The 22,467-nt window shown below is 47.1% G+C and overlaps 1 protein-coding gene across 1 annotated transcript in view; it reads left to right on the plus strand.

Moving 5' to 3' along the window:
* The window catches only part of TBC1D20 (TBC1 domain family member 20), a 30,417-nt gene extending 13,479 nt beyond the window's left edge, over window positions 1-16,938 (plus strand). The window contains exons 4-8 of the mRNA XM_008140983.3: window positions 12,783-12,969; window positions 13,139-13,240; window positions 15,016-15,157; window positions 16,120-16,307; window positions 16,581-16,938. Coding sequence (XP_008139205.2) covers window positions 12,783-12,969; window positions 13,139-13,240; window positions 15,016-15,157; window positions 16,120-16,307; window positions 16,581-16,836 — 875 coding nt within the window. The 3' untranslated portion in view covers window positions 16,837-16,938. The remainder of the gene's footprint in view (window positions 1-12,782; window positions 12,970-13,138; window positions 13,241-15,015; window positions 15,158-16,119; window positions 16,308-16,580) is intronic.
* Window positions 16,939-22,467: the final 5,529 nt, after the last annotated feature.

Raw genomic sequence — 22,467 nt, forward strand, 5'->3', positions numbered from 1 at the left:
TGTGTGTGTGTGTGTGTGTGTGTTTAAAATATATTTTTATTGATTTCCGAGAGGATGGGAGAGGGAGAGAGAGATAGAAACATCAATGATGAGAATCATTAATTGGCTGCCTCCAGCACGCCCCACACTGGGGATCGAGCCTGCAACCCAGGCATGTGCCCTGACCGCAAATCAAACCGTGACCTCCTGGTTCATAGGTTGATGTTCAACCACTGAGCCATGCCAGCCGGGCTTATTTGCATGTTTTATAAAAATAAATTTAATTTAGGTTTTTATGTTGAAGATCAACTTTTTAAAAAGAACTCTACAGTGACATTTATTTTTTTAATTTTTTAATTGTAGTTGACATTTAATATTAGTTCAGGTATAAGGCATAGTTAGACATTTATATAACTTATGAAGTAATTTCCCTGATAAGTCTAGTACTCACCTGGCACCATACATAATTATTACAATATTATTGACTACTAGTGACCCGGTACACGAAATTCGTGCACGGAGGGGTGTGGGGTTCCCTCAGCCTAGCCTGCACCCTCTCCAATCTGGGACCCCTTGAGGGATGTCCGACTGCCTGTTTAGGCCCAATCCCCTAAATGGGCAGTCAGATATCCCTATCACAATCCAGGACTACTGGCTCCCAACCGCTCGCCTGCCTGCCTGCCTGATTGCCCCTAACCACTTCTGCCTGCCAGCCTGATCACCCCTAACTACTCCCCTGCCAGCCTGATCAACGCCAAACTGCACCCCCGCCAGTCTGGTCACCCCCAACTGCCCTTCCCTGCCGACCTGGTCTCCCCCAGCTGCCCTCCCCTACAGGCCTGGTCGTCCCCAACTGCCCTCCCCTGCTTGCCCGGTCACCCCTAACTTCCCTCCCTTGCCAGCCTGGTCGCTCCTAACTGTACTCCCCTGTAGGCCTGGTTGCCCCCAACTGTCCTCCCCTGCAGCCCAGGTCACCCCTAACTGCTCTCTCCTGCAGGCCTGGTCCCCCTCAACTGCCCTCCCCTTCCGGCACAGTCACCCCTAACTGCCCTCCCCTGCAGGCCTGATCGTCCCCAACTGCCCTCCCCTGCTGGCCTGATCGCCCACAACTACCCTCCCCTGCTGGCTATCTTGTGGCAGCCATCTTTGACCACATGGGGGTGGCCATCTTGTGTGTTGGAGTGATGGTCAATTTGCATATTAGCTCTTTATTATATAGGATATTCCTTGTGCTGTACTTTACATCCCTGTACTATTTTGTAACTACCAATTTGTACTTTATAATCCCTTCACCTTTTCCCCTAGCTCCCTGGTAAACATCAGTTTGTTCTCTATGAGTTTATTTTTATTGTTCATTTAATTTTGTTTTGTTTTTTGGATTCCACACATAAGTGAAATTGTATGCTATTTGTATTTCTCTGTCTGACTTATTTCACTAAGCATAATTACCTCTACAGCATGATCCATGTTCTTGTAAATGGTAAGCTTTCACATTCTTTTTTTATGGCCAAGTAATATTCCATTGTATATATGTCCCATATTTTCTTTATCCAATCGTCTGTTTATGGACATTTAGGTTGCTTCCATATTTTGGCTATTATATATGAAATGCCCTTCGTGGTCGCTTGTTTATAGCCTTTGTTTTAAAGTCTATTTTGTCTGATATAAATATTGCTACCCCCAGCTTTTTTTTTATTTCCATCTGCATGAAATACCTTTTTCCATCCCTTTACTTTGTCTCTGTGTGTCTTTTTTCAAAATTTCTTTTGTTAATAATTCTTTATTCTTGAAAGTATTACATATGTCCCCTTTCCCCCCCCCCCACTGACCCCCTCCAACCCCCCCTGTGTATCTTTTTAAAAAATACATTTTTATTGATTTCAGAGAGAAGGGGGGGGAGAGAGAGAGAGACATTGATGAGAGAGAAACAACAATCAGCTACCTCCTGCATGCCCCCTACCTGGGGATCAAGCTTGAAACTCTGGGCATGTGCCCTTCCTGGGAATCAAACCAGCAACTTCCTGGTGCATGGGATGATGCTCAACCAACCAACTGAGCCACACCAGTTGGGCTCTGTGTCTTTTGCTCTAATGTGGGTTTTTGTTGGCAGCATATGTATGGATCTTGTTTTCTTCTCTATTCAGCCACCATGTTATTTGATTAGAGCATTTAATCCATTTACATTAAAGTAAATGTAAATGGATTAAATGTTCCAAATGACATAAGTATATAGTTATTGATAAATGATGGGTATATAGTTATTGCTACTTTATTTTCATACTTTTGGTCTCTTTTTTCTCCCTCTTAAAGAAGTTCCTTTAACATCTATAATAATAAAAGCGTGATATGCAAATCAACCAAACGGCCAAACAGTGGAATGACCGTTCGGGTCACCTTCTGGATGACCTTCCAGATGAAGCCGGGACTGTGAGGGGCAGCCGGGGCTGCGAAGGCCTACTCTTGCATGATTTCGTGCATCGGGCCTCTAGTTTCTTATAATACTGGTTTGGTGGTGATGAACAACTTTAGCTTTTTCTTCTCTGGGAAGCTGTTTATTTCTTCATTTCTAAATGATAGCCTGTGCAGTAGAGTAATCTTGGTTATAGGTCCTTGCTTTTCATCACTTTGAATATTTCATGCCAATCCTTTCTAGCATGGAAAGTTTCTGTTGAGAAATCAGCTGACAATCTTATGAGAGCTCACTATACATAACTAACTGCTTTTCTCTTGCTACTTTTTAAAATTTTTATTGATTGCTTTTTATTTATTCTTAATTTTTTTAAATTAAGAATGAGAGAGAGAAAGAGAGAGAGAGAGATACCAGTTTGTTGTTCCAGTTACTTATACATTCATTGGTTGCTTCTTGTATGTGCCCTGACCAGAGATTGAACCTGCAAACTTGGTGTATTGGGACAATGCTCTAAGTGAGCTACCTGGCCAGCGGTAGCTCAGTTAGTGTGTTTTTGTTGTTGTTGTTAATCTTCACCTGAGGATATTGATTTTTAGAGAGAGTGGAAGGAAAAGGGAAAGACAGAGAGAGAAACATCAATGTGAGAGAGACACATCAATTGGTTGGGGTTGAGTCTGCAACCAAGGTACATGCCCTTGACTAGAATCGAACCTGAGACCCTTCCATCTGCAGGCCAATGCTCTATCCACTGAGCCATACCTGCTAAGGCTTTCTTGCTACTTTTAAGATTCTCTGTCTTTAACCTTTTGCACTCGGATGTCGAGTGTGACTCGACACGGTTAGCATTAGAATAAAGGAATCGAGAAAAAAGCAAGCGAGTGCAAAGGGTTAATCTTTGGCCTTTTAATTATGATCTGTCTTGGTGTAAACCTCTTTGGGTTGACCTTGTTTGGGACTCTTTGTACTTTTTGGACTTGCATGTCTATTTCCTTCACCAGTATAGGGAAGTTTTTTGTCATTTTTCCAAATAGGTTCTCAATTCTTTGTTCTCTCCTTTCTCCTTCTGGTACCTCTATAGTATGAATGTTGTTAAGGTTGAACTCAACCCTTTGCACTCACTTGCTTTTCTCGATTCCTTTATTCTAATGCTAACCGTGTCGAGTCACACTTGACATCCGAGTGCAAAAGGTTAAAAAAATTTTTTTTCTCTTCTGATTGGGTGTTTTCTACTTGTTTTCCAAATCGCTGATTTGATTCTCTGCTTCATTTAGTCTTCTATTGATTCCATTTAATTCTTCACTTTTGACTGGTTCTTTTTTTATGGTTTTTATCTCTTTATGAAGTTCTCACAGAGTTCATCTATTATTTCCCTTAGTTATTGAGCATCATTATAACCAGTGTTTTGAACTCTGTATCTGGTAGATTGTTTGCCTTCATTTTATTTAGTTTTTTTTTTTTTTCCTGGAGTTTTGTCCTGTTCTTTTATTTAGGACTAGAGGCCCGGTGCACGAAATTCATGCATGGCAGGGGTGGGGGTTCTCTCTTAGGCCAGCCTGCACCCTCTCCAATCTGGGACCCCTCGAGGGATGTCCAACTGCCCGTTTAGGCCTGATCCTGGTGGGATCGGGCCTAAATGGGCAGTCGGACATCCCTCTCACAATCCAGGACTGCTGGCTCCCAACTGCTTGCCTGCCTGCCTTCCTGATTGCCCCTAATCGCTTCTGCCTGCCAGCCTGATCACCCCCTAACCACTCCCCTGCCAGTCTGATTGATGCCTTACTGCTCCCCTGCCAGAGTGTTTGCCCCTAACTGCCCTCCCCTTCAGGCCTGGTCAACCCTAACTGCCCTCCCCTGCAGGGCTGGTCCCCCCCCAACTGCTCTCCCCTGCAGGCCTGGGTCCCCCCCAACTGCCCTTCCCTGCAGGCCTGGTCACCCCTAACTGCCCTCCTCTGCAGGCCTGGTCACCCCTAACTGCCCTCCCTTGCAGGCCTGGTCCCTCCCAACTGCCCTCCCTTGCAGGCCTGGTCCCTCCCAACTGCCCTCCCCTGCTGGTCATCTTGTGCCGGCCATCTTGTGTCCACATGGGGGCAGGATCTTTGACCACATGAGGGCAGCCATATTGTGTGTGGGAGTGATGGTCAATCTGCATATTACTCTTTTATTAGATAGGATAGAGGCCTGGTGCATGGGTGGGGGCTGAAGGGTATGCCGGATCAGGGTGGGGGTTCACTTGGGGTGTGGGGCAGCCTGGGTGAAGGGCCTGTGTTGGTTTGCAGGCCGGCCATGCCCCCTGGTGACCCAAGCAGAGGCCCTGGTATCTGGGATTTATGTATCTTCTACAATTGAAACTTTGTAGCCTGGAGTGGAGCCAAGCCTCCTGCTCACTCTGTGGCCGGCAGCCATTTCTGTTGGAATTTATAATTGAAACTTTGTAGCCTGTAGTGGAGGCCTAGGCCAGCCAGGGCTGCAGAAGCTTTGCTTCCTCCATTGCCAGGGGGCAACCCTTGCCTCCTGCTCTTTCCAGCTCTGTAGCTGCCGCCATTTCTGTTTGGATTTGTTTAACTTTTATAATTGAAACTTTGTAGCCTTGAGTGGAGGCTTAGGCCTGCAAGGGCAGGGAAACCTGTTGCTGGAGCAACCCAAGCCTTCCTCCTGCTCTCTGTGGCTATAGCCATCTTGGTTGGGTTTATTTGCATATTTGCTCCTGATTGGCTTGTGGGCATGGCTTGTGAGTGTAGCAGAGTTAGGGTCAATTTGCATATTACTCTTATTAGGTAGGATACTAGTGGCCCGGTGCACGAAATTTGTGCACATTAAAAGGGGATTAATTAGAGGAAATATTTTAATATTGCTGTTTGCCCTTTCTCTATAATAGAAGTGTCAGAGACAAAAGAAAATTAGTAAAATGTATATGAAAATCTTCCTCCTGCCAAAACCGGTTTGGCTCAGTGGATAGAGCTGCGGACTCAAAGGTCCCAGGTTCGATTCCGGTCAAGGGCATATACCTTGGTTGCAGGCACATCCCCAGTAGGGGGTGTGCAAGAGGCAGCTGATCGATGATTCTCTCTCATCGATGTTTCTAACTCTCTATCCCTCTCTCTTCCTCTCTGTAAAAAATCAATAAAATATATTTAAAAAAAAAAAAATCTTCCTCCTGTCAGAGTCTGGGGCGCACCATGGGACCCAGAGTCAAGTCCCCGCCCACCTGCAGCGCCTCAAAATTGCGCGAGACCCAGACCCAGCCGGCCCCACCCCCGTCAAGCCCCACCAGGTGGGGGGGTGCAGCCTCAGGACCCCCGTCAAGCCCTGCAAGGTGGAGGGTGCAGCCTCAGGTCTCCCATCAAGCCCCACCGGGCAGGGGGCACAGTCTCAGGTCCCCCGGCCCTGCACTGGGCAGGGGGCACAGCCTCAAGTCCCCCAGCGCACCCTCAGGTCCCCCAGCCTGGCGCCGGGACAGGGGGCGTGGCCTGAGGTCCCCTGGCCCGGCACCGGCGTGGGGGGCATGACCTGGGGTCCCCTGTCAAGCCCCACTTGGCGGGGGGCACGGACTTAGGTCCCCTGCCCCAGCCAGCAGGGATGATGGGAAGAACTAATGCCATGCAGCCTCAAGTCCCTGCTGATTGCTCCTTAAGGCTCGTTACGGGAACTTGGCCTCTGCTGTGGGTGCAGCCATCTTGTGTTACGGAAACCCTGCCTCTGCTGTGCGCGCAGCCATCTTGTGTTACGGAAACCCTGCCTCTGCTGTGGGCGCAGCCATCTTGTGTTACGGAAACCCCGCCTCTGCTGTGGGCACCGCCATCTTTTAATGGTGTGATGGTCAATTTGCATATTCCCTCTTTATTAGATAGGCTGTTTCTTTGTTTCTTCATTTTGGCTGCCTCTCTCTGTTTGTTTCTGTGTATTAGGAAGATTTGCTACATCTCCCAGTCTTGGAGAGTGAGTGGCCTTCTATTGGAGTGCCCCATGGGGCCCAAGGTTCAGACTCCCTGGTCACCTGAGCCAGGTGCTCCAGTGGTGTCCCTTTTGTCAGTTGAGTGTGTCCCTCTGTTGTAGTTGGCCCTTGACTACTGTTAGCACGTCACTGGGTGGGATTGATCCTCAGGCTGACTGACTGTGAGGACTGACCGTGAGTATAGCAGATGAGCTATTGTGCAGGGGCTGACCCCACAGAGCAGGATTCAGTTTAGTGTGGCTCTGGTGCCTGCCAAGTCCACTCTTTGGGTGTGTCATTTGTGGAGCTAATTGGGTGGTGCTCTTAGATGGTCTGAAGCTGGCCATTGGGTGTATTGGTTCTGGGGCCTCTTGGGAGGAGCTCTGGCGCAGGCTGAAGTCTGCCACTGCCTGTCCTCAGTCCAGGTTTACCTGGTAGTAGCTATAAAGTGATCTGTGGTTGGTAGCTGGGTATGCTGGACTTGGAGGTACCTAAGAGATGCTGCAAACTGATGCCGGCTGTCACTAGTGCCAGAGCCTGCTTAGCAAGAGGGACAGAGCATACCGAGGCCAGTGGCTGCTTAATTAGGGTTTGTGGACCTTTGAGAGGTTTTAGGAAAGTCTGCAGCGTGGGCTGAGATCAGTAGCTTGTGAGCAAGAGCTGTTGAAAGAGGTTGGGGCTGGTACACAGATTGGGTGGAGCGGTCAGGGTCTCCCTATCCTGCTGCTTTGGATGAGACCACCTAGTACAGATGCCTCCCATATTTTTTCCCTAGGAACCCTTTATCCTTTTTCTTTTTATGTAACATCAGCCTATGGTATTCTTTTTGTAGGCTGAACTTTCCATGTGGTTTCATATTCTTTGTGCATTCATGTTCTTCTTAGCTTAGCTGAGTACTCTTATACTGAAAATTCAAACAGGGTTTAATATTTTCTATTATTACTTTTACTAGTGGCCTGGTACACAAAATTTGTGCACGGGGTAGAGGGAGGGATGTCCCTCAGCCCAGCCTGCACCCTCCAATCTGGGACCCCTCAGGGGATAACAGGCAGTCGGACATCCCGCTCACAGTTCAGAACTGCTGGCTCCTAACCGCTCACCTGCCTGCCTGATTGCCCCTAACTGCTTCTGCCTTCCAGCCTGATCATCCCTAACTGCTCCCCTGCTGGCTTGATTGCCCCTAACCACCTCTGCCTTGGCCTCGCACCTAGGACCCAGGATTCCCTCCTTCTGGTCAACCATAAGCACCCGGGACCCAGGCCGGCTTCTCCCGGGCCAGCTGCAGCCGCAGGGGATGGTGGGCAGGTGGCTTCACCCGGGCCACATCTGCAGGCACTGGCACCCGGGACTGTGGGGTGGGCGGCTTCTCCATCTCCCGGGCCACAGCCAGCCACAGGTGTTGGTGCCCAGGACTGCCAGCAGGTGGCTTCGCCCAGGCCCGGCTTTGTCAGGAAGGACGTGCAGATGTTCGTCCGGAAGATGTCCAGTCTAATTATCATATTACCCTTTTATTAGTATAGATCATGGTGTGTTTTTTCTTGCCATCATTAACCATAGTAACTGTTGCTTATGTATTAAAGTTCTATTCCTGCTAAGTCTAGAAGCAGCCTCAGAATCCTTCTCACCATTTATCTTAAGTCTGATGCTTAGTTGATCAGAATTAATACCTGAGGTGAAGCCTCTTACTGCAGATGTATCCCAGAATGTATGGCATCCTCTCTGCTTTATGATCCAGCTAATAATACATCGCCTCAATCATGTTGATTGAGGTCATTTTCCCCCTTTCAGTTTCTAGTAGTAGATTACCATCTATGCCTAGGAAGCAAACTGACTGTCTCCATGTAGATCGCAAAATAAGGTATTTTTCTCATCAATAAAATTTCATTCTTTCAGCATGAGTAATTTTGTCAACGTTTTGAGGTAGTAACAGTTTATAACAAATTGAGTAAACTATTGTTTCAGGTACTGTGCTGTGTCATACACAGATTTCATTTTATCTTTGCAATAACTCTATACAGTAGGTACTATAATTACACAGATGAGAACACTGAGGTATAGAGAGATCAGGTAACTTTATCAGTAAAACCTGAAAGTGGCTGAGTCTCATTTCAAATCCATGAGCCATGCCCTTTAACCATTATACTCCACTCTGTATTGTGCTGGAGCCTGCTCTTACAGGCTCACAAATTTTCAGGAGTTTGGTAAGCTGTTTGTTAAAAATTGTTCATTATTAAAAATTAAATTATATGATCTTAAAAGTGAATAAATTACATTAAAACCAAAGGTAATACATACTCTAAATTCATCACTCCTCAGTTATTTACTACACTTTACTGTTCTGACTCTTGACATTATATCTTTTGGGTCTTTCTGGTGGAATATAATAGTGTATTACTGCATGTTTCTCCTCAGCTCTGCATTTAGTGGCATCACATTAGCAGCTGAAATCAGCCATGGATGGAGAATTTATGCCACAGAAATTGGCCGATACTATCAATCAGGGTTTTGTTTTCTTTGATTGAGAGCCAGTTGTTAAACATTTACCAGCACAACACTGACCACATTGGTGGCGGTGGTCTCATCAGAATGTGTTATATTATGCAGATGAAAATCTATTTAAACAGACTTGATATAGATATTTTCAAAGATGGAAGAATTGTCCCTGTCAACTATTATCGTTGATTCATATCTTCACTGATTGTCATCATTGCAAAGTTTTCAGTCCCCACATGGATTGCTGGATACACTATGTCTTGCCCTGTCCCTGTCCCCTCCCTTTCTAGCCTTTGTTACTTTAAGGACTCTAGTTTTCCATTTATATGTTTAAGTACCAACCTTACCTGCTTAAAAATGTAAGCTTTTAACACTGCTCTCTCTGTTCCCTATCCTTCAGATGAAAAGTGGAGTTGGGTTGGGGCAGCAGAGAGAAATTCAGAAGGGGAATACTGGAGTAATGACTGTAGTGGGAGAAGAGGGAACCTATCTCCCGGGCCGCAGGCGCTGGCGCCCTGGACCACAGGGCTGGCAGCTTCTCTGGGTGGCTGCAGCCTGGGACCTCAGGGCAGGTGGCTTCTCCGTCTCCTGGGCCACAGCCAGCTGCAGGCGCTGGCACCTGGACCGCAGGCAGGCAGCTTCTCCATCTCTCCTGGGATGCAGTGTGGGCGGCTTCTGCTGCTGGCTGCGGCCTGGGATCACGGGGCAGGCAGCTTCTTCATCTCCCGGGCCGCAGCCAGCCTCAGGCGCTGGCGCCCGACTTCTCCATCTCCCACGGACCCGGAGCGGCCAGCGGGGGACGCTTGCCACCGCCAACTTTGTCACGTTAATTTGCATATTCCCTCCTGATTGGGTTGGGTGTCTCGGAGTGATGGTCAATTTGCATATTTCCTCTTTATTAGATAGGATGACTTGACCTATTCATAGTACTTGATTTACTTTGTTTTCTTTTTTATTTATCTTTTACAATGTTCTCTTTTGAAAGGGGTGGGGTAAATATAGCCAAGAGATGAGGTTTGCTTTCACCTTAAACCTTTCATTCAGTTTAGTCTGGGCCCTTACATTAGCTGTTTTGTCTCACAGTATCTTTTTAACTGACAAAGCTAATGGTGTAGGAAAACTCGGCTGTGTGCTGTTCTTCTAAAGCAGTTCACAAGGTCAAGATTTGGTCTTTTTATACTAAAAGTCAGATGAGCTAAGGAACCACACTGACCACTGCCAGAACCAGCTGCATTCTCAGAGCTCCCAAGACGGCTCTCTTTTTCCAGCCATATCTTTGGAGCAAGGAGATCAATATTTCCTATATTTAGTTTGCTTTAGTAGGGAACATGCAATTAAGTCTTTTCTTGTTTTTATATGATTTCATACTTACAGAAAGTTACAAAAATAGGACAATTTCCCACATACCTTTTACCCAATTTTCTTATATGTTAATATCTTATATTTGCTTTCCCTCTTTCTCCATATACATACATATAAGTTATTTTTATTTCTTTTTTTTAAATCTTTATTGTTGAAGGATTACATATGTCCCCTTTTTCCCCCCATTGACCCCCTCCAGCCTTCAGTCCCCCACCCCCACCCCAGGCCTTCAGCACCCAATTGTCTGTGTCCATGGGTTATGCATATATGAATACAAGATCTTTGGTTGATTACCTCCCACCCACCTACCCTCCCCCAGCTTCTGAGATTCCACACTCTGTTCCATGCTTCCATGTCTCTGGATCCATTCAGTTCATCAGTTTATTTTTTTAATTAGATTCCACATATGAGTGAGATCATGTGATACTTGTCTTTGACTGACTTATTTCACTTAGCATGATACTCTCCAGGTCCCTTCATGCTGTTTCAAAGGGTAAGAGATTCTTTTTTACTGCTGCATGGTATTCTATGGTATAAATGTACCACAGCTTTTTTTATCCACTCATCTGCTGATGGGCACTTGGGCTGTTTCCAGATCTTAGCTATTATAAATTGTGCTGTTATGAACATAGGGGTGCATCCATTCTTTCTGATTGGTGTTTCAGATTTCTTAGAATATATTCCTAGAAGTGGGATCACTGGGTGAATTGGCAGTTCCATATTTAATTTTTTGAGGAAACTCTATAATGTTTTTCCATAATGGCTGCACCAGTCTGCATTTCCACTAGCAGTGCACTAGGGTTCCCTTTTCTCCACATCCTCGCCAACACTTGTCATTTATTGATTTGTTGATGGTATCTATTCTGACAGGTGTGAGGTGATAATTCATTGTTGTCTTAATTTGCATCTCTGATGATCAGTGACTTTGAGCATTTTTTCATATGGCTCTTGACCATCTGTATGTCCGCTTTGGAGAAATAGGTATTTAGGTCCTTTGCCCATTTTTTAATTGGATTGTTTGTCTTCCTTTTGTTAAGTTGTATGAGTTTCTTATATATTTTGGATATTAACCCTTTATCAGATGCATCATTGCCAAATATGTTCTCCCATACGGTGGGCTCACACACACTTAAGTTTCTTTCTGAATTATTTAAGAATAAATTACAGCCCTAACCGGTTTTGCTCAGTGGATAGAGCGTCGGCCTGCGGACTCAAGGGTCCTAGGTTCGATTCCAGTCAAGGGCATGTACGTTGGTTGCAGGCACATACCCAGTAGGGAGTGTGCAGGAGGCAGCTGATCGATGTTTCTCTCTCATCGATGTTTCTAAATCTCTATCCCTCTCCCTTCCTCTCTGTAAAAAAACAAAACAAAAACAAAACAAAAAAAAAACAATAAAAAAATATATATATATAAAAAAAAAAGAATAAATTATAGACATGGTGTCCCTTTGTTCCTAAATATTTCAGGGTGTAGTTCCTAAAAAACAAGGCACATATATAATCACAGTACGTTTATCAAAATCAGTAACAACGTTAAAAAATACTGCTGTCTAATCTACAGATTTTATTCAAATTTCATCATTTATATCACTTATGTTCTTTATAGGAAAAGGAAACATAAATTCATGCATTTCCCATTCAGGCATCAGATCTCTTTAGCCTCATTAACCTGGAATAGTTTGTATTTTATGACAGGCCAGTTATTTATTGATTTCAGAGAGAAAGGGAGAGGGAAAGAGAGAAACATCAGTGATGATAGAGAATCATTAATTGGCTGCCTCTGCACAACCCACACTGAGGGTCGAGCCCGCAACCGGGGCATGTGCCCTGACTGGAAATTGAACCGTGACCTCCTGGTCCATAGGTCGACGCTCAACCACTGATCCATGCCGGCTGGGCAACAGGCCAGTTATTTTATAAAATTTCCCTTAATTCTCACCAGAGGATTTAAAATCAATTTTTCCATTGATTTTTAGAGAGAAAGTGTAAGGGAGGCAGGAGAGGGAGAAAGGGAGGGAGGGAGGGAGGGACGGAGGGAGGGAGGGAGATGTGAGAGACACACATCGACTGGTTGCCTCCAACCAAAGTACATGCCCTTGACCCAAACGAGGGAGGGAGGGAGGGAGGGAGGGAGGGAGGGAGGGAGGGAGAGAGAGACACACATCGACTGGTTGCCTCCAACCAAAGTACATGCCCTTGACCCAAAATCTAACCTGAGACCCTTCCGTCTGAGGGCTGATGCTCTCACTACTGAGCAATTGGCCAGGGCAGTTTATACACTCTTCATAGGAATACCACAGGAGTGATGCTGAGTTCTTTTCAGTACATCAGCGGGGACATGCTGTCAAATAGTCACACCTCTGGCCTTGTGAACAGTGGTGACTTAGTTAAGAAGGTGACTGGGCTCCCACTGTAAGGTTGCTAGTTGGTGGCTCTTTTCTGTATGTCACCTATTTCCTATATGTGTGTGGATCTAGAATTGTGTTATTAAGCTGCAAATTTTCTTTTATTAAATACTTTCTCTGAAAATCCATTACTGTCCATATTCCTAATCTCTGTTACTAGGCTGCTTGCCATACTTAAGTGCATCTCTCCTCCCCACCCCAGGCATGCCAAAAGAACAGAGAGAAGGGCTCCAGGAAGAACTGATCGACATCATCCTCCTCGTCTTGGAGCGCAACCCTCAGCTGCATTACTACCAGGGCTACCATGACATTGTGGTCACATTTCTGCTGGTGGTAGGAGAGAGGCTGGCAACATCCCTGGTAGAAAAAGTATCTACCCACCACCTCAGGTACCAGCACAGAGGGATATAGGAGACTGGGCATCACTTCCCAAACCCCCTGGGGGTAACTCCACAGGCCATTTTCTAATCAGTGTTTTCAGTGGTGTTAGCTCCATTCCATTCTCACCCTTATCTGAGTGTTTGGTCTGATCATACTCATTGAATTGTCTCCCTCTAGGGATTTCATGGATCCAACAATGGACAACACCAAACATATATTAAACTATCTAATGCCCATCATTGACCAGGTGAATCCAGAACTCCATGACTTCATGCAGAGGTATATATGTGTCTATATTTATGTGTACACACACACACCCCTTCAACTTTCTCTACCCTTTATTTCTTCCTCACAAGTCTAGCTCATCATTATCTTACTTGAGGCCCGGTGCACAGATTCGTGCACCAGTGGGGTCCCTCATCCTGGCCTGCACCCTCTCGCAATCCAGGACCCCTCGAGGGATGTCAGACTGCCGGTTTTGGCTCTGCAGGGATCAGGCCAAAACCGGCAGTCCGACATCCTCCAAGGGATATAGTAGTGTACGAAGCCGCAGGCAGCCAGGGAGGAGCCCAAGCCCAAGCCAGGTGCCATGCCGCTCCCACTCATTCCAGCCCCGCTGAGCCTACTGTCACAGCTGTGCTTGCCAGCCGTGAGCCTGGCGTCTGGTGCCTGTTGGACAGCTGAGCAGCGCTCCTGCTGTGGAAGCGCACTGACCACAAAGGGGCAGCTCCTGCGTTGAGCGTCTGACCCCCTGGTGGTCAGTGCGCATCATAGCAACCGGTCAATCGGTCATTCAGTCTCTTAGGCTTTTATATATTTAGATAGATATAGATATGTATATACTGATCTTCTGAGTTTTCTTTTGTTTAAAATATATTTTTATTGATTTTAGAGAGGAAGGGAGAGGGAGAGAGATAGAAACATCAATGATGAGAGAGAATCATTAATCATCAGCTGCACCACACTGGGGATCAAGCCAGCAACCCGGGCATGTGCCCTGACCAGGAATCGAACCGTAACCTCCCAGTTCATAGGCCGACACTCAACCTCTGAACCATGCTGGCCGGGCCTGAATTATTCTTTCTAATTAACCAGCGATCTGGATAATTCAGTTCTGTACACACTCTAAGAGCACATTTTGAGTGCTCTGCTCTTTTGGGGATATATAGGAGATGTGACAGCTCATTCCCTTGAGGAGTTTACATCTACAGGGAGTAGTTGGACAAGTTAAGTATGTCAACGTAGACTTTGAGGTTATTGCCATAAGAGAAGTACAGAGTCCTATAGGATCCAGGGGTAAGAAAGACAAGGCCATCTGTGGTTGGTAGTATTTACCAAGTACCAAGGAGAAGAAATACTTTGCAAATTTCATATGATTTATATTTCTCTTCTGTTTAGTTGGAAATTTGTCCTTGGCCAATGTCTGACTTTTTAAAATTTTTATTGACTGATTAATTGATTTTTAGAAAGGGAGAGAAACATCACTTTGTTGTTCCACTTAATTTATGCATTCATTGGTTGATTTTTGTATGTGTCATTACTGGGGATTGAACCTGCAGCCTCGGTGTATCGAGACAACGCTCTAACCAACTGAGCAACCCAGCCAGGACCTTTTCCTTTCATATAATAGCTATGTCTTAATATGTTTCAGTCACCTCATGTTAACTAAAAAATTAACAGAGTTGTTTTCAATCCTGAGAATATGTACCTGTGCCCCCCAAAAGAGCATGACTTTCTCAGAAGGAAAATTATGCTATAGTTTTCTCTAAATTAGGTACTTTTTGTTCCTGTAGTAGACATTTGTTGGTCATTAGGAGAGCACCTAGTGAAATAAGGCAATCAGGGACGTATTATAGTGTTAATATCATGATGGGGGGTACAATTTAAGGACTTTGTGTTTTTTGAGGAGAAAATGCTGAATTCCTAGGTGGCTGAATTTTCCATAAAGTATATTTCTCAAATGCTTCCTTCTAATAGCACTGGGACAAAGAGGGCATAGAAAAAGGGAAGGGATGACTCAGCAGGGAGCCTAACATCTGTTTCCTTGTTTCTAGTGCTGAGGTCGGGACCATCTTTGCCCTCAGCTGGCTTATCACCTGGTTTGGGCACGTCCTGTCTGACTTCAGACACGTGGTGCGGTTATACGACTTCTTCCTGGCCTGCCACCCTCTGATGCCCATTTACTTTGCAGCTGTGGTAGGTACAGGCCATAAGCCAGCAGCTAGGTTCACATCACCCAATCCAGCTTGATCATTTCCCCTAAAGGGAAACCAGGTGGTTGGAAAGATGCAGAAGACAGCGTTTCCCAGGCTGGTGTGCCTGGACACCATTTTGTGCAATGGTAATGGGGAATGTCATGGGGGGAAAAATGTTTTGTGTAACACTAAGGTTGGGAAATGTTGGTTAAATGAAGATAAACAGATTTGTTTAGTACATGACTAGAGGCCTCATACACGAAATTCGTGCAAGGGGCTCAGCCCTTGCAGCCCCAGCTCGGCCGGCCCTCGCAGCCTCGGCTTCGTCCGGAAGGTCGTCCGGCTGTTCGGTCTAATTAGCGTATTAGCTCTTTATTATATAGGATTCTTCTGAACATTTAAAGTGCTTCCCCACACTTGAATTCTGTGTTCTTGTTGTCATCTTCTGGAATGAGTGCAAATTGCCAACTTTGGGTCTAAGAAAAGATGGGGTGTGGTATTATGATAGAAAGTTGAGATGGTTTGGGGGTACTCCAGTTATTAGAGGGCCTGAATCATTGGGGTGGGGTGGAGGTGAAGGTGTGGACTTACAGGCACTCTTCATTGTTCTTTAATGAGAGCAAGACCATTCTTTCTGCGGTTTTGAACCATTATTTCCTGTGCTGGAGCTCCAGGAATCTTCCAGGAATCCCTCTCCTCTTCTCCCTCCTAAAAGAATCTCCTTCATTTAATTGGTCAGTCTTTCACATCTTAGGGTAGAAGTTTGCCCCCCACAGGAAGACCCAGCCCAATAGGAAAAGCACTCAGATATGTACATTATTATGTCGTAGATGGATACAAGTGTTTGCTGAACATTTGGAGTGAGCCCTGTCACCAGTTTAAATTCATCTCTAAGGAGAATGAAATGCACATGGCAAGACTTTGTATGTTCTGGTCCCTGATGTAAGGCCTTGCTCTTCACAGATCGTGTTGTATCGAGAAGAGGAAGTCCTGGATTGTGACTGTGACATGGCCTCGGTTCACCACCTGTTGTCCCAGATCCCTCAGGACCTGCCCTATGAGATGCTGATTAGTAGAGCCGGAGACCTTTTTGTTCAGTTTCCCCCATCTAGACTTGCTTGGGAAGCAGCTGCCCAACAGCAAGCCAACAGGTGAGTGGACCCAAGCCACTGGTTGGGGGTGGGAGGTGTTTGTTAGTGAGCAGAAGTGATGGAAGATGGTGTCTGGTCAGGACAGGGCTGGGGAATGTTTCCAGAGTTCTAAGCTTATCCAGCAGAATCCCTACTTCAGTCTTGATGGGTCTTTATCAAGAAGAGTTTCTGAGCAGTGGATGGCTCTGCCCTCAGCCTATGTAATCTAGTTTTTCTTTCCTGCCTTCTCTGTTACTTTCATATTCTTCCTTTCTCCTGTCTCCTTTTCTCCAGAACGGCAGCCTCTACCTTCAAAGACTTTGAGCTGGCATCCACCCAGCAGAGGCCTGACATGGTGCTGCGGCAGCGGTTTCGGGGACTTCTTCGGACTGAGAATCGAGCAAAAGACGTCCTGACCAAACCAAGGACCAACCGCTTTGTGAAGCTGGCGGTGATGGGGCTGACAGTGGCACTTGGAGCAGCCGCTCTGGCTGTGATGAAAAGTGCCCTGGAGTGGGCCCCTAAGTTTCAGCTGCAGCTGTTCCCCTAAATGCCAGAGGAGATTCTTCCTCTGGCATTACGTTAAGGTCTCGCCCTTCCATGGAAGGATGGGGAGGGGTGGGATGTCCTTTATTAAAAGGGTTTCTGTCAAGGGTTTTGTATTCCTACCACCCTTCCCTGCCACTCCATGGTTTGCCTTTGCTTCAGAGGCCAATAGCAGAACCTGTGTGACACTGGGCACTTGGGGCCTGGGCATAGAACTCTTCTCCCTCACAGTGGGCTTCCGAGTGTGCTCTCCACTGCCTCCTCTTGTGTTGGAGGAAGTGGGGTTTTTAGCTCCCAGCTGCCTTTGGAACCTGCTGGGCCTGGTCACTGGGGACCTTTTGGCTGCTGCCTAGTAGTAAGCAAGCTGGACCTTTGAATGCCCGCCTCACAGCTCCTCCTGTTCTGTCTGCTTTGGCCAAAGAAGTCCGACGGTAGAATGAAGGCAAGGGGGCAGAGAAGGCAGCCCAGGAACAAGATTGGCCCTTGTTAAGAGCAGCTCTATTAGCTGGTCAGAAATCAAAGAGACAGTTGGGAACTGGGTTACTGGATAACTCCTACTGATTTTCAGTCTAGAAATCACAGTATTTCCCAACAAACAGGAAGGAATGTTAAGTTGTAGGGCCCAGATATAGACTGGTTTTGCCTACCGTTTTTCTTTTTTTAAATCCTCACCCAAGGATATCTTTCCATTGATTTTTAGCGAGAGTGGTAGAGAGGGAAAGACAGAGAAATATCAATGTGAGAGAAACACATCGCTTGGTTGCCTCCTGCATGCACTCTGACCGGAGCCCAGGCTGGGGAGAAGCCTGCAACCAACGTACGTGCCCTTGATCGGAATCAAACCCAGGACCCTTTGGTCTGCAAGCTGATGCTCTATCCACGGAGCCAAACCGGCTAGGGCAGGGCTTTTTTATTTTTAATCCTCACTCCGAGGATATGTTCCTTGACTCTAGGGAGAGAGAAAGAGTGAAACATCGATGTGAGAGAAACATGGATAGGTTGCTTCCCTCACTCACCTTGACGGGATCAAACCCGCAACCTAGGTATGTGCCCTGACCGGGAATCGAACCTGTAACCCCTTTGGTGCACAGGATGATGCTCTAACCAACTGAGCCACCCAGCCTGACTTGTCTGCCCTTTTTTTTTTTTTGCTACCTATTCTCTTCCACAAGCCACACAAAGTTGCTTTAAAAAAGATACTTTTATGACTATTTTTAGAATTATGTAACACCCAATATATAAAGCACCCTCGCTTTAAAAATAATAGTTCCTTCATGGAAGAAAATAGTTCTCATCGGAAGGATGAGCTTCGAAGACCGTGAGGGTTCCTTTTTACCCAATTATTTAACATTTCACATCAGCCAGAGCTGCTGTTTGTAAACAGCCCCACCCTCCCAAAGTGCCCTCCTCGTGTCTCCCTTTCCTGTTTTCCTCAGATCACCTGTCTGTTCCAGATAGGCACCCACTCACTACCTTGGCTCGTTTGGGGGTTTGATTTATCTCCTTAACTGCGGTCTCTCCTTCCTGGTTGGAAATGTCAGTGGAGACGTTCAGTTCCCAGAAAAGCCTGAAGAGCGGCAGGAGCGGAACAGGCCACTCCTCACTGTAGCCTGAGGGAACAGGCCTGGGACAGCTTTTCCTGTGAGCCACGCCAGCTTTGTTTTAGGCGAGCTCTGGCTTGGAAAAAAGTGCCTTTTGCTTTAAAGAATTCGGGTGTATAGTCTGAAGCAGCCATGGTCTCTCTCCAGCACTGTTCTATCTTGACAAGTGCTTTAATGTGAACGTGCCAGAAGCACTCTAGCTCCTCTGCTCGGACCTCCCCTCCTTCCCGTATGCCCCTGTGTGCAGAGTGGAGGGCATGCAGCGTGCCAGGCAGCTGGCAAGCCCAGAGACATTCAGAGAGGCGGCTATACTAAGTTACGCTCAGCACTTTAGAACCAAAAAAGCTCAGTGATGGGTCATTCTCCATAGCAGGAGTCCCACCTGGGGTGAGTGTGGTGTGGATGGGTTAATCCAGAAAGTGGAAGATATGTCAAGACAAAGGAAATTCTTTCAGGATCCAGAGGTGATGACGTGACATATTCCCCGTCTTCTCCCTCAGCAAGTTTGTCCTCTTGTTACAAATGGACAGCAGCAGCAGCACCTCCTGCCACAAGCACTCGAGCCTGTCTGTAATACTGCAGGAATTGGGGGAGAGGAAAGGAGGTGCACATGATCAGGGTCCCAAGGCCACAGCTTTTTGGAACCCAGAAAGCAAGTGGCTTTTGCTTCAGTTGTGGCCTAAGAAGGAACAAGTTCATTTGTGTGATAAGCTTTGCTGACATGAGGATTCACCTTGTTGATGAGAAGAAACCATTATCTTTTTACCTTCAGGTGGTTACTATTCTGTAAAGAATGTGTGTAAATATTTTGTACAGAGCCATGTATGAAATACACAGTCATATGTGGTTACTAATCTCTCTGTCATTCTGTCCTGTCTGCCACTTGGTAGGACTAGACTCTGGTCTTAGACAAATGGCCTTCATGCTCCCTGCCTTCCACCCTGGCCTGGGACTGTGCTCTGGTCTCTGGACTCCTGGTCAGCCTTGAGTTGCCTGGAGAGCTGGGATGATACCTGCAGGTCCTGTTTCTGTTTCACCTGCAATAAGTATGATCTACACACGCCGGCTGCTGCCAGGTGCCACTGGTTAGTTAAGCAGCAAAAGTGGCGTGGGGTGTTAGTCTGGGCGATCTTGACTATTTTTCACACTAATCTGGGGATGCCCTTGTTTCCAAAGGCTGACATTCGGGTTTGGAACCTAACCAGAGCCTCGTGAACATAACTTTGCCTCCACATGTAATTTCTGTCCCAGAGGAGCTGTGAGCGCTTTTTCTTGCCAAGCTTTTCCAACATGACACTCCCAGCAGTTGGGTATTGGGAGCCAGAACAGTTGCCAAGTGCCTGTTGCCGCCATCCTGTGGATGGGCCCATCACAGAGGCAAGAATCCATGTCGTCTGGGATGTTTATTGTTTCCCTGTCCCTGAGGGTGAGGGGAGAGTGCCCAAGGTTGAACGGCATCACAGCCCCCTGACCTTGTCCCATCACTATAGCCAGCTGTCCATGCTGCCCTCTGATCTGACGCGGAGAAAGCAGAGCTGGGACACAGGCCAGGACACTGCTGGCCTTGAGCTCACACCGGAGTTGCATTGAAGGAACAATTTGTTTGGGTGGCCGATTCACTGGCAGTTTCATGGGAATTGATTAGTGTACAAAGTAGAATTTTGAAAATTGGAACATTGAAGGAAAGGTGTACGCTGTATGAGAAATATTTGTGTGGGGGTTTTTTGTTATGTTTCCCTAAAATTCTTGGAATTTCCTGTTAGGAGTAGATGGCTTACAGTGGGACTGCTAAATGGCCTCAAAATGGGGCAGGTCCCCAGAAAGGCCAAAGTGATTAGAGAGTGGGGACTTTTGGCCCCATCCCCTGACCTTCTAGGAGAGGGATGGCTGGAGATTGAACTCCACAACCTTGATTCAGATTCTGAGAGCTTCTGGGGTGGTGAACACATCGAAATGCTGGGAGGGGAGTGCACCCAGAGAGGACCTGGGAGGTCTGCACCCTCTCTCCACACCTTGCTCTATTCATTTCTTCCATTGAGCCGTTTCTGAGTGATATCCTTTATTAAAAATTGGTAAACGTGTTTTCCTGAGTTCTGTGAGCCCTACTAGCAAATTAATTGAGTCTGAGGGGAAGTTGTAGGAACCCCTGAATTTGAAGTTGGCCAGGAAGTGTGGGTAGCCTGGGCACCATTTGCGGTTGGCATCTGAAGTGGGCCAGTCTTGTGGGCCAGCCCTTTAATTTGTGGGATCTGACGTTAACTCCAGGTAGTGTCAGGATTGATTGTTGGACACCCAGTTGGTGCTGGAGGATTGGAGAAGTGCAAGGCTGAGGGGGAAGAAGTACAAAAATAACAGCAGAATAAAGTGTGTGGGTGTTCTGTAGACAGCAGAGCCTGGGAGGACCGGAGTTTGGGATGTGGAGATGGAGAGGGCAATGGCAATGGAAGGTGCTTAGGGTTCAGGTCTGGGACAACGTTGAGCTGTGGAGGAGAGTGGGACTCTAGGCGATTTGGGGGTGAGGATGGGCCCAAAACTGGGTCGAGAGAGAGAATTATTGGAAGCATTATGGCAAGTGTGTCACTTCATGACAGTTTGAGCTGTTGCAAGTTCAACATCTGAGACTGATCCTATTATAATAAAAGGCTAATATGCAAATTGACCAAAACGACTGGTCACTATGATGTGCACTGACCACCAGAGGGCAGATGCTCAATGAAGGAGCTGCCCCCTGGTGGTCAGTGCGCTCCCACAGGGGGAGCACCACTCAACCAGAAGCCCTGAGCTGGGCTCATGGCTGGTGAGTGCAACAGTGGTGGCAGGAGCCTCTCCCACCTCGGTGGCAGCCTTAAGGATGTCCGACTGCCGGCTTAGGCCCGCTCCCCGCATGTTGGACATCCCCTGAGGGCTCCTGGACTGTGAGAGGGCGCAGTCCAGGCTGAGGGACCCCTCCCCCCGAGTGTACAAATTCTGTGCACCGGGCTTCTAGTTGTCAATAACAGTAAGACAGGGATAGTCCCATCTCACACGGACAGTAATGAAATATTTGAGAAAATGCTTTACAAACTGTGAGGTCATGCCAGTGTTTTGATTCCATTTTGGTGAACAGTTATTACCAAATGCCTTTAGCCAGCCCTGGGCTTGGGACCCATGTTCATTCAGAGATTAAGTGGTGATTAAAAGGAATAGGCCAAAGGCTTTTGCCAAATCCAGCCAAGAGATAATGGGTCTGAGGCTCAGCCTGACTGTCCTTTCCCTGCCCTGCTGTCCTTCGTGTTTTCTGTGGCTCCTGCTGCCTTTTTCCCTGTCTTCACAAAGGCCCTCTACTTGCTAGCAGTATTCTTCCCAGACTTACATATGGTTGGAATTTGCCCAGGAGCCTTTGTGAGCCAGCAAGGCTGTGGGCTTGCCTCCCGCTTCCTGCTTTTGCGTGAGTAGCTTTCATGCCAGCCCAACACTAGAGGACACATGCAGCTGACATGGGCTGTGGGCACGTCCTCCACTCCCTGCCCATAGCAGCAGCTGCAGCGCTTTATCTGAGCAGAGGGCTTCCACTTGCCTTTTCCTGTCCGGGAGAGAGATTATGTCACACAAGTATATTTGGGACCTCCTGCTGCTTCCTCAGGTAGGTGGTTTGAGTCTAAAGCTCATGAGGCTTGGTTTCAAGTCTGCTCTGGCCAGTTGGCGATGGATTCTCAAGAGCTGGGGCCCGGGTCTGGGGTGGCCCCATGGGAGAGGGTGGCACTTCCCCTTGACCCTGCAAGAGAGAGCACTTGTGAACCTCACCCCCTGGTACATTGAGCGTGGCACTGGAGGCTAGAACCCTGGGGCTGCCCTGACCCCCCTCCCCCCCCCATTTTGGCTGCAGCAGACTCGCTCCCTGTGCGTGCTGGCGTGGATGGAGTGGGCCGAGGGAGAGACGTAGCCAATGAAGACGAAGCCAATGAAGTCCTTATTTTGATGCAGCCACAGGTAAACACTTCCTCAGCACCTCGCAGTATGGGGAAGAACGGCAGGCAATGAAAAGACCTGTGTTA

Source organism: Eptesicus fuscus, chromosome 12 (assembly GCF_027574615.1).
Source record: "Eptesicus fuscus isolate TK198812 chromosome 12, DD_ASM_mEF_20220401, whole genome shotgun sequence".
In the NCBI taxonomy this organism is placed as follows: Eukaryota; Metazoa; Chordata; class Mammalia; order Chiroptera; family Vespertilionidae; genus Eptesicus; species Eptesicus fuscus.